Here is a 15,594-nt window from a genome sequence, read left to right as displayed (position 1 = left end):
GCTACAGACATGTTGCCCATATATATTATGAGCTTCTAGTTAGAGAGGCTCTATAGTTCTGCTGCTATAGGCTTAGACTGCTGGAGGACATAGGGACCTCTTTTTCATCATTCTGCTTCATTCTATCTCTATTCTCCCACTCTGCAGAATCTGTTAGTTGAATCTCTAACGTTCTGCTCTCTCTGCTTTTTCTCATAGTAGCTTCATCTGGTCTGTTCCTGTTTGGCTGTGACTCCATCCTGGAGAGAAATATCAGCTGTGCTGCTGCCATCAACACCTTTGTTTCTAGATGTTGGAGCTTGGCCTGTTTTCCAGTGTAGTCCTGTTTCTCTGACTGTGACTAACTGGATGTGCTCTCTTCATCCTCTGACATGGGAGCTGGCTCGGAGCTCGTCTGCCTGGAGTTTTTCCTCTCCACTGTCGCTACAAGCATGCTTATCGTGAGGGATTGCTGAAGAGTCAATGAGTCGATGCAATCAGCTGGTTTTCCTTAGATAGAAAACTTTGAATCAATCTGACTGGATGATCTGGTGAACTGGAAAGTGACCTGAGATGACATGATGTGAATTGGAGCTATAGAAATATACTGAATAGAACTGAATTTATAACATATTTCTAATTGGTAAAAGTTTAACCAAAAGAAAAAAAAAGAAAGAAATTGAGCTTTATTGATGTCACAAAGGAGAAATTCCCTCTCTGCATTTAACCCCTCCCCTTGGGGAGCAGTGTGGGGTTAACAGTCTTGCTCAGGGACCCAGAGTGGCGGTCTGTGGGATTCTCAGCTCTATGCACTAACCACTCGGCCACTGCTCCCCACCGGTCTTATTTTCAAGTTTACTTAAAAATAATCTGTGTTTAATGTAAACATGCAGAACAGAGCGCTGCGATTGGAGGGATGTTAATAAGGAGGCGGGGAAATCAGAAAAAAAATGATTTGAATTAAAACTAAAATGATCAGAGGTTTTATTTTAGTCCTTATCGCCCAGCCCTAGATCAGCTCCAGTTACATGAAGTTCAGCACGTCCAGCTATTATTTATATACTTTCTTCTCCGTAAAATGAATTAATTTATCCTGCTTCACTCTCTGTTGATGTAACATTAACACTTTAAAGGGCAAAATAGCATTTTGATCACTTGCACCCCCCTACTGAGGAAGTATTTCTACCATCAAAATATATTTTCTTAATGTTCCAAAGGTCATAAGTTCTGGTCCTGGATTCCAAGAACAATACTGGCTGGAAATTTGGATTTTAAAAGTATTTCACTGAGTGATCTATAAAGGATTAAGAGTTTCAGCTGTGACATTCAACCTTTCCTAACTGGATTATTGGACATTAACCGACTGGTTTTATCTGATTTGGTTCTTCCTTAGAGGCTGAAGATGCTGAGCTCACATGGACCAGCTGGTCCTGGGTGTCGTACTCCTTGGAACATCCCTCCCAGTGACAGTTGGTCTCGTAAATGGCCTCTGGCTCCTGCTTGCACTCATCTTTATCCAAATCTTCGCTCAGGTCCAGGACCCCCCCTCCCTGCTCCTGGAGGACAGTAGAGATATTACAGTTTTACATCTCTGACATCTGATCAGTTCCAGCGTAAAATGATCAATAATAAAAAATAAGATCAAGGTTTCATTAACTGATGAAAACCAACTGGAGGCTAATGAGGACCTGGAGGAAAAGTTGGTCTCCAGGTGTTTTTGTTGAAGCAGCTGTTCAGGTGTTTATGAGGACAGCTTGATGCTCCTACCTGAGAGGATGGGGAAATAGGAACTGGACCCTCTGCCTCTGTTTTCACCTTTGTCCTCTTGGTGTTCAGTTGGTTTACGGTGCTGCTGACCGCCGGATCTCCACTGGCATTCTGAACAAGACACACAAAAAGCCTGAAGTTAGATTAAGATGATCATCAAACTCCTGCATTGGTCTCTGGAACAACCAGGAAAAGAAATCCTGTCAGTTCCCAGGAATCTGGAACAGCTTTCAGGTGCAGAGAAACTGTCCTTTAAAGTAGTTTCTGAACAGAACAATTCTTAATGAATCTCTTTTAGTGTCGTAGTTAAGACCACAACAACCTAGACCAAGCAGTGCAGAGACATTTAGAGGCTGAGACATAAGTATAAAGTCCTGTCCTCGTCTCATTACTCCTTGGTCTTGGTTTGTGTAGTCTTGACTACGACACCAATCGCTGCCAACCAGAAGGAGCCTGTCTGGCTAGTTTGAAAGGTAGGAGTGGAGGTTTGATGGCAGGGAGAACCACGTTATACCATCCAAGCTCTCGGTTCAGTCAGTTCCAGGATAAAAATTGGTCCCTCTTTCGTTTCTCAAGAGATTTGTCTCATTTCTTTTTTTTTTATTTCAAATCAGACGGTTTATTGGGGGATCATCCAGGATTCCTCATCCTGTTCTATCATAATGTTGAGCGATAACAGTTTCATAGCAAATAACAGCTTAAGAGGGTCGGAAGGTCCGGGTATGAGGCAGAACCATGACTTGGATCTGAAACTGTGGCAGACCGGAGTTTAGAACAGGACCAGGCCTGGATGTCTGTTCTGATTCACATCTGTTGGACTGTGGGCACATTTCATACCGATGGACTTGGGATCCAACAATCCACTAAACTCTCCATTACTATGCATGATTCATCCAGTCATGAATTCTTTCTACTCATCAGATCATTTTTAAAGCATTTATTTAGACTTTTCAAACACTAGATTCCTCTCAGATAGCTCAGCTATTTCAGCAGCACCAGGGGGGGCTGTTAGCAGAACTAGTGCATCATGTTTAGACTCAACAGTTCAGAATCCTTCAGGCGTCACAGAAATATGAAAGAAGAGGATTTATTGCCCTTTTATATGTAGGACCAGATGCAGAGCTGGGGTCTGTTGCATTAAAAATGGGGGGGGGGGCTTTGATCAACCCACTGAACGTGACAAAAAGACTAATGGAGACACAGAATGAAAGCGCTGATATAAACGAGAGCTGAAGCGTATTGGAGAAGGTCCAACCTTGGAGGGGGTCCTCTAATCCCACCCAGACCCCGTGTCTTTCATCCAGTATGGTTCTGATCAGTGCTAATAAAGCTGCATAAATGTGGAGGCGCTCTGAGCAGAACCAAAGCTGCAGAAAGGCGGCATTGGTGTGATGTTGACGTATGCAGCGGCTGCAGCGTAAAGACGAGAAATAAGGAGACAGAGCTGCATGGTTCAGGCCAGAAACAGCAGATATTTACAGCTGGTACTGAGTCCAACCAGATCTTTGTAGTTCTGATCTGGACCAGTGGCAGAAGTCTCTGAGAAGCAAACTGGTTCAGCTGCTTGTTTGGAAAGTTCAGAAGATGAGAAGGAATATTATCAAATCCTCTGAGAAAGGTGAGGTATTTCATGGAGCAACTCCAAACTAACCAGCTGAGCTTCTTCTGATGGTTCTGCATCCAGAAGGATCATCAAACACCAACTGCTAGAACCTGATAGAACACGGATCACTCTGGAGAACATTCTTCCTGCTCTAAGATCCAGACTTCATGGAGCAGACAAGAACCCAGATTTTCACCTCAGAGGGGAGATCTGCTCCTTTGACCTCTGATATTCTGAGATGGACCATCATTGATCAGAAATCCAGCTGTTTGTTGGAAGAAGAGGATCTGGGGTGGTATCATGGTACGGGCTTGGGTCATTTCCTCTCTGCTGATGCAATGATGCAGAAAATAGATTTGTTTTTCTCTGCTAATCTGTTTCACTCCAGTCCAGTAGGGGGCAGCAGTGCGTATATCAGAAGTTTCAGTAAATCGTAGTACTGAAGGACGTGCATGGAAGGAGATAGATAACATCAGGAAAAAAAAAAAATAAGAAAATGGAGGAGCTTGGAAGGAGAGAGGGAAAAGTAATAAAATTACACACTAACACTGTTATTGGCCAAACTAGCATGAAAACAATCTGGATCGAAACCAGCATGAAAAAAGTCTGGATCCAAACCAGCATGAAAACAGTCTGGATTCAAACTAGCGTGAAAACAATCTGGATCCAAACTAGCGTGAAATCAGTCTGGATCCAAACCAGCATGAAAAAAGTCTGGATCCAAACCAGCATGAAAACAGTCTGGATCCAAACTAGTGTGAAAACAATCTGGATCCAAACTAGCGTGAAATCAGTCTGGATCCAAACTAGCGTGAAAACAATCTGGATCCAAACTAGCGTGAAATCAGTCTGGATCCAAACCAGCATGAAAAAAGTCTGGATCCAAACCAGCATGAAAACAGTCTGGATCCAAACTAGTGTGAAAACAATCTGGATCGAAACTAGCGTGAAAACAATCTGGATCCAAACTAGCGTGAAAACAGTCTGGATCCAAACTAGCGTGAAAACAGTCTGGATTCAAACTAGCGTGAAAACAGTCTGGATCCAAACTAGCGTGAAAACAGTCTGGATCCAAACTAGCGTGAAAACAGTCTGGATCCAAACTAGCGTGAAAACAGTCTGGATCCAAACTAGCGTGAAAACAGTCTGGATCCAAACTAGCGTGAAAACAGTCTGGATCCAAACTAGCGTGAAAACAATCTGGATCCAAACTAGCGTGAAAACAGTCTGGATCCAAACCAGCGTGAAAACAGTCTGGATCCAGACTAGCGTGAAAACAATCTGGATCCAAACTAGCGTGAAAACAGTCTGGATTCAAACTAGCATGAAAACAGTCTGGATCCAAACTAGCGTGAAAACAATCTGGATCCAAACTAGCGTAAAAACAGTCTGGATCCAAACCAGCGTGAAAACAGTCTGGATCCAGACTAGCATGAAAACAGTCTGGATCCAGACTAGCATGAAAACAGTCTGGATCCAGACTAGCGTGAAAACAATCTGGATCCAAACTAGCGTGAAATCAGTCTGGATCCAAACCAGCATGAAAAAAGTCTGGATCCAAACCAGCGTGAAAACAGTCTGGATCCAAACTAGTGTGAAAACAATCTGGATCGAAACTAGCGTGAAAACAATCTGGATCCAAACTAACATGAAAACAGTCTGGATCCAGACTAGCATGAAAACAATCTGGATCCAAACTAGCGTAAAAACAGTCTGGATCCAAACCAGCGTGAAAACAGTCTGGATCCAGACTAGCGTGAAAACAGTCTGGATCCAAACTAGCGTGAAAACAGTCTGGATCCAAACTAGCGTGAAAACAGTCTGGATCCAAACTAGCGTGAAAACAGTCTGGATCCAAACTAGCGTGAAAACAGTCTGGATCCAAACTAGCCAGACTGAAAACAGTCTGGATCCAAACTAGCGTGAAAACAGTCTGGATCCAAACTAGCGTGAAAACAGTCTGGATCCAAACTAGCGTGAAAACAATCTGGATCCAAACTAGCGTGAAAACAATCTGGATTCAAACTAGCATGAAAACAGTCTGGATCCAAACTAGCGTGAAAACAGTCTGGATCCAAACTAGCGTGAAAACAGTCTGGATCCAAACTAGCGTGAAAACAGTCTGGATCCAGACTAGCGTGAAAACAGTCTGGATCCAAACTAGCGTGAAAACAGTCTGGATCCAAACTAGCGTGAAAACAGTCTGTATTCAAACTAGCGTGAAAACAGTCTGGATCCAAACTAGCGTGAAAACAGTCTGGATCCAAACTAGCGTGAAAACAGTCTGGATCCAAACTAGCGTGAAAACAGTCTGGATCCAAACTAGCATGAAAACAGTCTGGATCCAAACTAGCGTGAAAACAATCTGGATCCAAACTAGCGTGAAAACAGTCTGGATTCAAACCAGCATGAAAACAGTCTGGATCCAAACCAGCGTGAAAACAGTCTGGATCCAGACTAGCATGAAAACAGTCTGGATCCAGACTAGCATGAAAACAATCTGGATCCAAACTAGCATGAAAACAGTCTGGATCCAGACTAGCATGAAAACAGTCTGGATCAAAACTAGCGTGAAAACAGTCTGGATCCAAACTAGCATGAAAACAGTCTGGATCCAAACTAGCATGAAAACAGTCTGGATCCAATCTAGCATGAAAACAATCTGGATCCAAACTAGCATGAAAACAGTCTGGATCCAAACTAGCGTGAAAACAGTCTGGATCCAAACTAGCGTGAAAACGGTCTGGATTCAAACTAGCGTGAAAACAGTCTGGATCCAAACTAGCGTGAAAACAGTCTGGATCCAAACTAGCGTGAAAACAGTCTGGATCCAAACTAGCGTGAAAACAATCTGGATCCAAACTAGTGTGAAAACAGTCTGGATTCAAACTAGCGTGAAAACAGTCTGGATCCAAACTAGCGTGAAAACAGTCTGGATCCAAACTAGCGTGAAAACAGTCTGGATCCAAACTAGCGTGAAAACAGTCTGGATCCAGACTAGCGTGAAAAAAGTCTGGATCCAAACTAGCGTGAAAACAGTCTGGATCCAAACTAGCGTGAAAACAATCTGGATCCAAACTAACATGAAAACAGTCTGGATCCAAACTAGCGTAAAAACAGTCTGGATCCAAACCAGCGTGAAAACAGTCTGGATCCAGACTAGCATGAAAACAGTCTGGATCCAGACTAGCATGAAAACAGTCTGGATCCAAACTAGCGTGAAAACAGTCTGGATCCAAACTAGCGTGAAAACAGTCTGGATCCAAACTAGCGTGAAAACAGTCTGGATCCAAACTAGCGTGAAAACAGTCTGGATCCAAACTAGCGTGAAAACAGTCTGGATCCAAACTAACATGAAAACAATCTGGATCCAAACTAGCATGAAAACAGTCTGGATCCAGACTAGCATGAAAACAGTCTGGATCCAAACTAGCATGAAAACAGTCTGGATCCAAACTAGCGTGAAAACAGTCTGGATCCAAACTAGCATGAAAAGAGTCTGGATTCAAACTAGCATGAAAACAGTCTGGATCCAAACTAGCGTGAAAACAGTCTGGATCCAAACTAACATGAAAACAATCTGGATCCAAACTAGCATGAAAACAGTCTGGATCCAGACTAGCATGAAAACAATCTGGATCCAAACTAGCATGAAAACAGTCTGGATCCAGACTAGCATGAAAACAGTCTGGATCCAAACTAGCATGAAAACAGTCTGGATCCAAACTACCGTGAAAACAGTCTGGATCCAAACTAGCATGAAAACAGTCTGGATTCAAACTAGCATGAAAACAGTCTGGATCCAAACTAGCGTGAGAACAGTCTGGATCCAAACTAACACGAAAACAATCTGGATCCAAACTAGCATGAAAACAGTCTGGATCCAGACTAGCATGAAAACAGTCTGGATCCAAACTAGCATGAAAACAGTCTGGATCCAAACTATCATGAAAACAATCTGGATCCAAACTAGCATGAAAACAGTCTGGATCCAGACTAGCATGAAAACAGTCTGGATCAAAACTAGCGTGAAAACAGTCTGGATCCAAACTAGCATGAAAACAGTCTGGATCCAAACTAGCATGAAAACAGTCTGGATCCAATCTAGCATGAAAACAATCTGGATCCAAACTAGCATGAAAACAGTCTGGATCCAAACTAGCGTGAAAACAGTCTGGATCCAAACTAGCGTGAAAACAGTCTGGATTCAAACTAGCGTGAAAACAGTCTGGATCCAAACTAGCGTGAAAACAGTCTGGATCCAAACTAGCGTGAAAACAGTCTGGATCCAAACTAGCGTGAAAACAATCTGGATCCAAACTAGTGTGAAAACAGTCTGGATTCAAACTAGCGTGAAAACAGTCTGGATCCAAACTAGCGTGAAAACAGTCTGGATCCAAACTAGCGTGAAAACAGTCTGGATCCAAACTAGCGTGAAAACAGTCTGGATCCAGACTAGCGTGAAAACAGTCTGGATCCAAACTAGCGTGAAAACAGTCTGGATCCAAACTAGCGTGAAAACAATCTGGATCCAAACTAACATGAAAACAGTCTGGATCCAGACTAGCATGAAAACAATCTGGATCCAAACTAGCGTAAAAACAGTCTGGATCCAAACCAGCGTGAAAACAGTCTGGATCCAGACTAGCATGAAAACAGTCTGGATCCAAACTAGCGTGAAAACAGTCTGGATCCAAACTAGCGCGAAAACAGTCTGGATCCAAACTAGCGTGAAAACAGTCTGGATCCAAACTAGCGTGAAAACAGTCTGGATCCAAACTAACATGAAAACAATCTGGATCCAAACTAGCATGAAAACAGTCTGGATCCAGACTAGCATGAAAACAGTCTGGATCCAAACTAGCATGAAAACAGTCTGGATCCAAACTAGCGTGAAAACAGTCTGGATCCAAACTAGCATGAAAACAGTCTGGATTCAAACTAGCATGAAAACAGTCTGGATCCAAACTAGCGTGAAAACAGTCTGGATCCAAACTAACATGAAAACAATCTGGATCCAAACTAGCATGAAAACAGTCTGGATCCAGACTAGCATGAAAACAGTCTGGATCCAAACTAGCGTGAAAACAGTCTGGATCCAAACTAGCGTGAAAACAGTCTGGATCCAAACTAGCGTGAAAACAGTCTGGATCCAAACTAGCGTGAAAACAGTCTGGATCCAGACTAGCGTGAAAACAGTCTGGATCCAAACTAGCGTGAAAACAATCTGGATCCAAACTAACATGAAAACAGTCTGGATCCAGACTAGCATGAAAACAGTCTGGATCCAAACTAGCATGAAAACAGTCTGGATCCAAACTAGCATGAAAACAGTCTGGATCCAAACTAGCGTGAAAACAGTCTGGATCCAAACTAACATGAAAACAATCTGGATCCAAACTAGCGTGAAAACAGTCTGGATCCAGACTAGCATGAAAACAGTCTGGATCCAAACTAGCGTGAAAACAGTCTGGATCCAAACTAGCGTGAAAACAGTCTGGATCCAAACTAGCGTGAAAACAGTCTGGATCCAGACTAGCATGAAAACAGTCTGGATCCAAACTAGCATGAAAACAGTCTGGATCCAAACTAGCGTGAAATAGTCTGGATCCAAACTAGCGTGAAAACAGTCTGGATCCAAACTAGCATGAAAACAGTCTGGATCCAAACTAGCATGAAAACAGTCTGGATCCAGACTAGCATGAAAACAGTCTGGATCCAAACTAGCGTGAAAACAGTCTGGATCCAAACTAGCGTGAAAACAGTCTGGATTCAAACTAGCGTGAAAACAGTCTGGATCCAAACTAGCGTGAAAACAGTCTGGATCCAAACTAGCGTGAAAACAGTCTGGATCCAAACTAGCGTGAAAACAGTCTGGATCCAAACTAGCGTGAAAACAGTCTGGATCCAAACTAGCGTGAAAACAGTCTGGATCCAAACTAGCGTGAAAACAGTCTGGATTCAAACTAGCATGAAAACAGTCTGGATCCAAACTAGCGTGAAAACAGTCTGGATCCAGACTAGCATGAAAACAGTCTGGATCCAAACTAGCGTCAAAACAGTCTGGATCCAAACTAGCATGAAAACAGTCTGGATCCAAACTAGCGTGAAAACAGTCTGGATCCAAACTAGCGTGAAAACAGTCTGGATCCAAACTAGCGTGAAAACAGTCTGGATCCAAACTAGCGTGAAAACAATCTGGATCCAAACTAGCGTGAAAACAATCTGGATTCAAACTAGCATGAAAACAATCTGGATCCAATCTAGCATGAAAACAATCTGGATCCAAACTAGCATGAAAACAGTCTGGATTCAAACTAGCGTGAAAACAGTCTGGATCCAAACTAGCGTGAAAACAGTCTGGATCCAAACTAGCGTGAAAACAGTCTGGATCCAAACTAGCGTGAAAACAATCTGGATCCAAACTAGCGTAAAAACAGTCTGGATCCAAACTAACATGAAAACAATCTGGATCCAAACTAGCATGAAAACAGTCTGGATCCAGACTAGCATGAAAACAGTCTGGATCCAAACTAGCATGAAAACAGTCTGGATCCAAACTAACATGAAAACAATCTGGATCCAAACTAGCATGAAAACAGTCTGGATCCAGACTAGCATGAAAACAGTCTGGATCCAAACTAGCATGAAAACAGTCTGGATCCAAACTAGCGTGAAAACAGTCTGGATCCAAACTAACATGAAAACAATCTGGATCCAATCTAGCATGAAAACAATCTGGATCCAAACTAGCATGAAAAAAGTCTGGATCCAGACTAGCATGAAAACAGTCTGGATCCAAACTAGCGTGAAAACAGTCTGGATCCAAACTAGCGTGAAAACAGTCTGGATTCAAACTAGCGTGAAAACAGTCTGGATCCAAACTAGCGTGAAAACAGTCTGGATCCAAACTAGCGTGAAAACAGTCTGGATCCAAACTAGCGTGAAAACAATCTGGATCCCAACTAGCGTGAAAACAGTCTGGATTCAAACTAGCATGAAAACAGTCTGGATCCAAACTAGCGTGAAAACAGTCTGGATCCAAACTAGCGTGAAAACAGTCTGGATCCAAACTAGCGTGAAAACAGTCTGGATCCAAACTAGCATGAAAACAGTCTGGATCCAAACTAGCGTGAAAACAGTCTGGATCCAAACTAGCGTGAAAACAGTCTGGATCCAAACTGACATGAAAACAATCTGGATCCAAACTAGCATGAAAACAGTCTGGATCCAGACTAGCATGAAAACAGTCTGGATCCAAACTAGCATGAAAACAGTCTGGATCCAAACTAACATGAAAACAATCTGGATCCAAACTAGCATGAAAACAGTCTGGATCCAGACTAGCATGAAAACAGTCTGGATCCAAACTAGCATGAAAACAGTCTGGATCCAAACTAGCGTGAAAACAGTCTGGATCCAAACTAACATGAAAACAATCTGGATCCAATCTAGCATGAAAACAATCTGGATCCAAACTAGCATGAAAACAGTCTGGATTCAAACTAGCGTGAAAACAGTCTGGATTCAAACTAGCGTGAAAACAGTCTGGATCCAAACTAGCGTGAAAACAGTCTGGATCCAAACTAGCGTGAAAACAGTCTGGATCCAAACTAGCGTGAAAACAATCTGGATCCAAACTAGCGTGAAAACAGTCTGGATCCAAACTAGCATGAAAACAGTCTGGATCCAAACTAGCGTGAAAACAGTCTGGATCCAAACTAGCGTGAAAACAGTCTGGATCCAAACTAGCGTGAAAACAGTCTGGATCCAAACTAGCGTGAAAACAGTCTGGATCCAAACTAGCGTGAAAACAGTCTGGATCCAAACTAGCGTGAAAACAGTCTTGATCCAGACTAGCGTGAAAACAGTCTGGATCCAAACTAGCGTGAAAACAGTCTGGATCCAAACTAGCGTGAAAACAATCTGGATCCAAACTAACATGAAAACAGTCTGGATCCAGACTAGCATGAAAACAGTCTGGATCCAAACTAGCGTAAAAACAGTCTGGATCCAAACCAGCGTGAAAACAGTCTGGATCCAAACTAGCATGAAAACAGTCTGGATCCAAACTAACATGAAAACAATCTGGATCCAAACTAGCATGAAAACAGTCTGGATCCAGACTAGCATGAAAACAGTCTGGATCCAAACTAGCATGAAAACAGTCTGGATCCAAACTAGCGTGAAAACAGTCTGGATCCAAACTAGCATGAAAACAGTCTGGATCCAAACTAGCGTGAAAACAGTCTGGATCCAAACTAGCATGAAAACAGTCTGGATCCAAACTAGCATGAAAACAGTCTGGATCCAAACTAGCGTGAAAACAGTCTGGATCCAAACTAACATGAAAACAATCTGGATCCAAACTAGCATGAAAACAGTCTGGATCCAGACTAGCATGAAAACAGTCTGGATCCAAACTAGCATGAAAACAGTCTGGATCCAAACTAACATGAAAACAATCTGGATCCAAACTAGCATGAAAACAGTCTGGATCCAGACTAGCATGAAAACAGTCTGGATCCAAACTAGCGTGAAAACAGTCTGGATCCAAACTAGCGTGAAAACAGTCTGGATCCAAACTAGCGTGAAAACAGTCTGGATCCAAACTAGCGTGAAAACAATCTGGATCCAAACTAGCGTGAAAACAGTCTGGATTCAAACTAGCGTGAAAACAGTCTGGATCCAAACTAGCGTGAAAACAGTCTGGATCCAGACTAGCATGAAAACAGTCTGGATCCAAACTAGCGTCAAAACAGTCTGGATCCAAACTAGCATGAAAACAGTCTGGATCCAAACTAGCGTGAAAACAGTCTGGATCCAAACTAGCGTGAAAACAGTCTGGATCCAAACTAGCGTGAAAACAGTCTGGATCCAAACTAGCGTGAAAACAATCTGGATCCAAACTAGCGTGAAAACAATCTGGATTCAAACTAGCATGAAAACAATCTGGATCCAATCTAGCATGAAAACAATCTGGATCCAAACTAGCATGAAAACAGTCTGTATCCAGTCTAGCTAGCTAGCTAACAGCTTTTAGGTGCCCGGTGTTTTAGGTTTTGCAGCATGTTTAGCTGTGCGGCTCCTACCTGGTTCCTCTCTGAGTTTGAGGTGTTGTGTGAAGACATGGACGAAGCAAAGACGGGGTGCTGGCGGGCCGAGAAAGGAGACGCCGACGGCTGAATGAGAGGAGGCGTGTGGCCGAAGGCGTTCAGGGGTCTCTGCTGGGCCAGCAGCTGCTGGTAGGCCACAGGGTTGATGGGATGGGGGAAGCTGAAGGTGGGGCTGCATGGCAACAGGAGAACATTCAGGATGAGAGGATAGAAATGAAGGTCAGCCTGCTTAGATCAATGTACACAGAGGTCAGGGTTGTCCTGGACCTTTAGACCGGCCTAAACGAAGCTTCAAAGACCTTCAGAAACCCTGAACAATGACTGACTGTCTGCTGGAGGGAGGTCCTGACATGCTAGTAGCTCCTCTCTGTTCGTTGACATTCCCACCTGATTCCTCCCACTGAAAGGTGTCCGTAGGAGCTGCTGGCAGCGGAGCTGGAGCGGGAGTTGTTGATGTAGGCCACCAGGGAGTTCGGTGAGGTCCGGATCATGGTCTGCAGGTCGATGCTGGCGTCTGACAGCGGCGAGATGGACAGCGCCCTCTTCCTGTTCAGCCGCGGTGTCAGCCTTGGACTGGAGAAACGGGAGACTGGACGGGGACAAAACGGAGACATGATGAGACCTTAGAACCGCTTCAGGCTACCTGGACCAGAATGGAGGGTTTTTCTCCAAACCACCAAACTCAGACGTGTTCATCAGCTGATCGGACACTTTAGATTTAATGGTAGTGATACAGATGGAGAAACTGCCCCTGGGACCAGGACCTTGGACCAGGACCTTGGACCAGGACCTTGCCAAGAACTAACATAAGCACCGTGGACAAGGACTCTGAACCAGAACCTTGGAACGGCTCCAGAGATGAGAACCTTGGACCAGAACCGGAGTTCTGTCAGACCAGCATACCTATAGTCAATAAGCAAGACGTCAGATTTTAAACTACCTCACCGGGCGTGTATCCCTTTAGTCATGTAAAAAAAAAAAAAAACTATTTAAGGACAGATTGTTTGGAAGAAAATGTCTAATTGAAATCTGCCTTTTTTGTTTACCAAATTTTAAACACTGAATTTTTTTAAACATTGAATTCCTTACACCGAATTTCAGCTGCAAAAAATATTGACCTTTTGGTAAACTCAAGCCAAAGCAATCTACACTCAATCAGCAGCTTCCAGCCAATGAAATTAGCTCATTTTGTCAGAAAAAAAAGGAAGTTTGCCGCCGGCCGCTTCCTCTAGCCTGGTGAGACCATCCTGATCTCGCAAGCTTTCAAGAATTCACTCGCAGATCAGTCCGGAGACTCTCCGTTAAAGAAAATTTGGAGCCGTTCACCAAACGAACGTCCAATCAGCGTTGGCTTTGAGGCGGGTTGAGGTGTGACGCAACGAGAAGCGCGACAGTTCAGTCTAAAGAACATGGCGGCTTCAGCCGATGAAACTAGCGTTAGCGTGGCTATCGAGCAAGTTTTATGGGAATTACAGAGTATTTCTTCACTGAAAGAAGAGCAAAACACTGCTCTGGAGGCTTTTCTCAGAGGAAAAGATGTTTTTGCTCTTCTCCCGACTGGTTTCGGCAAGAGTTTGATCTATCAAGTGGCTCCTCTTCGTCGTCGCTCTGTTAGTACGTCATATGCTTCGTTGATCTGATTGGTTTATTTGGCCCGTCTATCACCAACATAGGCCAATCAGCTAACCAGTATTTTCGCCCCTTCCCAAAATTACTTCAACGGAAGGTTTCCAGATGGATATGTGGAGCAAATCCATCTAGATTTACGCAGGTTACGCTTCATCCAGATCAAACCAAGAGCCTTGACAGACGGGGGTGCTGCACTGTGATTGGCTCGGTTATTTCACCCAGTCGATTAGATGAAAAACTCTAATGGCTGTCTTTTAGTAGCTACCTGACATTTTGTAATCATATCTATTTAACAAGAAAAACTAATTCAGCTTCATTCGGCCACAAGCAAAGCTACGTCCAACTGTTGTGTCACGTGACCAAATGGGCTAATTTCATTGGCTAGAAGCTGCTCAACTGCATGGAGTGTAGATTGCTTTGGCTCAAGTTCAGGTCAACACATTTGCAGACGAATTTTTCTCAAACAAATTTTTACCAGATATAAATTCAATGTGAGGAATTCAATGGGTAAAAAAATTCAGTGTTTTAAATTCGGTGAGGCAGATTCCAATGAGGCTGTTTTTCTTCCATAAAATCGCCATAAGCTTAAAACAATACCAAAAAGTAAATCATTAAATAGTTTTGTTGTACATGACTAAAGGGATCAAGTAGTTTATTAGTCTATTTTTCATATAAAACTAAAGAAATAAACGGGAACTGACTGTGGGTATGCTCATCTGACAGAACACGGTTCTGGTTTCCTAATATTTAGAGAAGAGTTTTGGATCTGAATGTTAAACCAGAACCTTGGATCAGAACTGGATCTGGTCCCTGCAGAAGCCTTCTCCAATCTGCCCCTCTCTCTCCAAGCGTAGCCCCTCGTCATTAGAGTGATAGAAATCTGTCTCAGTCCTGGAGCGAAGTTAATGGAGGCAATTTAATCAGACTGATTAGAACAGAACAAAGGTTCTGTTCAGAACCATCGAGGAAACCCGTCTCTGTAGAAATCAAACATAAACACATCAGGCTGACCTCCGTCTTACAAACGCTTTGCCCCTCAAACCGTGAGCAGCTCCACAGATCGGACCAGCAGACGCTGCAGCCCGACTGCTGGGAGTTTCTGAGGATCAGAGGTGCGAGAGGCAGGAAACGCTTTATGGGGCCGTCACAGTTTCCCTTCCTACCTGACACCCACCAACATGGCAGCCGCTCCGCCGGCAGCTCACGGCGCCTCCGGCTACAATCATTCAGGCGTAATCACAGCGGCTGCTGGGCTGCAACAGTTGGAGGTGGCGAGTCGTAAACTGCCGACATGTGCACTCAGTTAAAGGGCCCCTGGGAACGTCTGACGGCAGACAACATGGAGAGGGGGGGGCGGGGCGTAGAGGAAAAAACAAAAAGTGCTGAAAATTACAGAGGAGTGAATGAAAGAGTCGTCAGGAACAACGAGCCGTTCAGGATGGCGTTTGGTTAGTTGGAAATAAATGAACGGGTATGGCACGGTCAGGGAGGGGGCTCTGA

At 43.6% G+C, this 15,594-nt stretch overlaps 1 protein-coding gene across 1 annotated transcript in view; it reads right to left on the bottom strand.

Moving 5' to 3' along the window:
* The window catches only part of gli2a (GLI family zinc finger 2a), a 95,134-nt gene that overhangs the window by 14,054 nt on the left and 65,486 nt on the right, over positions 1-15,594 (bottom strand). Inside the window, exons 6-9 of the mRNA XM_038300945.1 lie at positions 12,853-13,054; positions 12,442-12,637; positions 1,747-1,857; positions 1,395-1,535 (exon numbers count right to left, since the gene is read on the bottom strand). Coding sequence (XP_038156873.1) covers positions 1,395-1,535; positions 1,747-1,857; positions 12,442-12,637; positions 12,853-13,054 — 650 coding nt within the window. The remainder of the gene's footprint in view (positions 1-1,394; positions 1,536-1,746; positions 1,858-12,441; positions 12,638-12,852; positions 13,055-15,594) is intronic.

This window comes from Cyprinodon tularosa, unplaced genomic scaffold, assembly GCF_016077235.1.
Source record: "Cyprinodon tularosa strain WSP-4 unplaced genomic scaffold, ASM1607723v1 ctg1123, whole genome shotgun sequence".
NCBI classification, from domain to species: Eukaryota; Metazoa; Chordata; class Actinopteri; order Cyprinodontiformes; family Cyprinodontidae; genus Cyprinodon; species Cyprinodon tularosa.
This window is presented reverse-complemented; position numbering and strand designations above follow the sequence as displayed.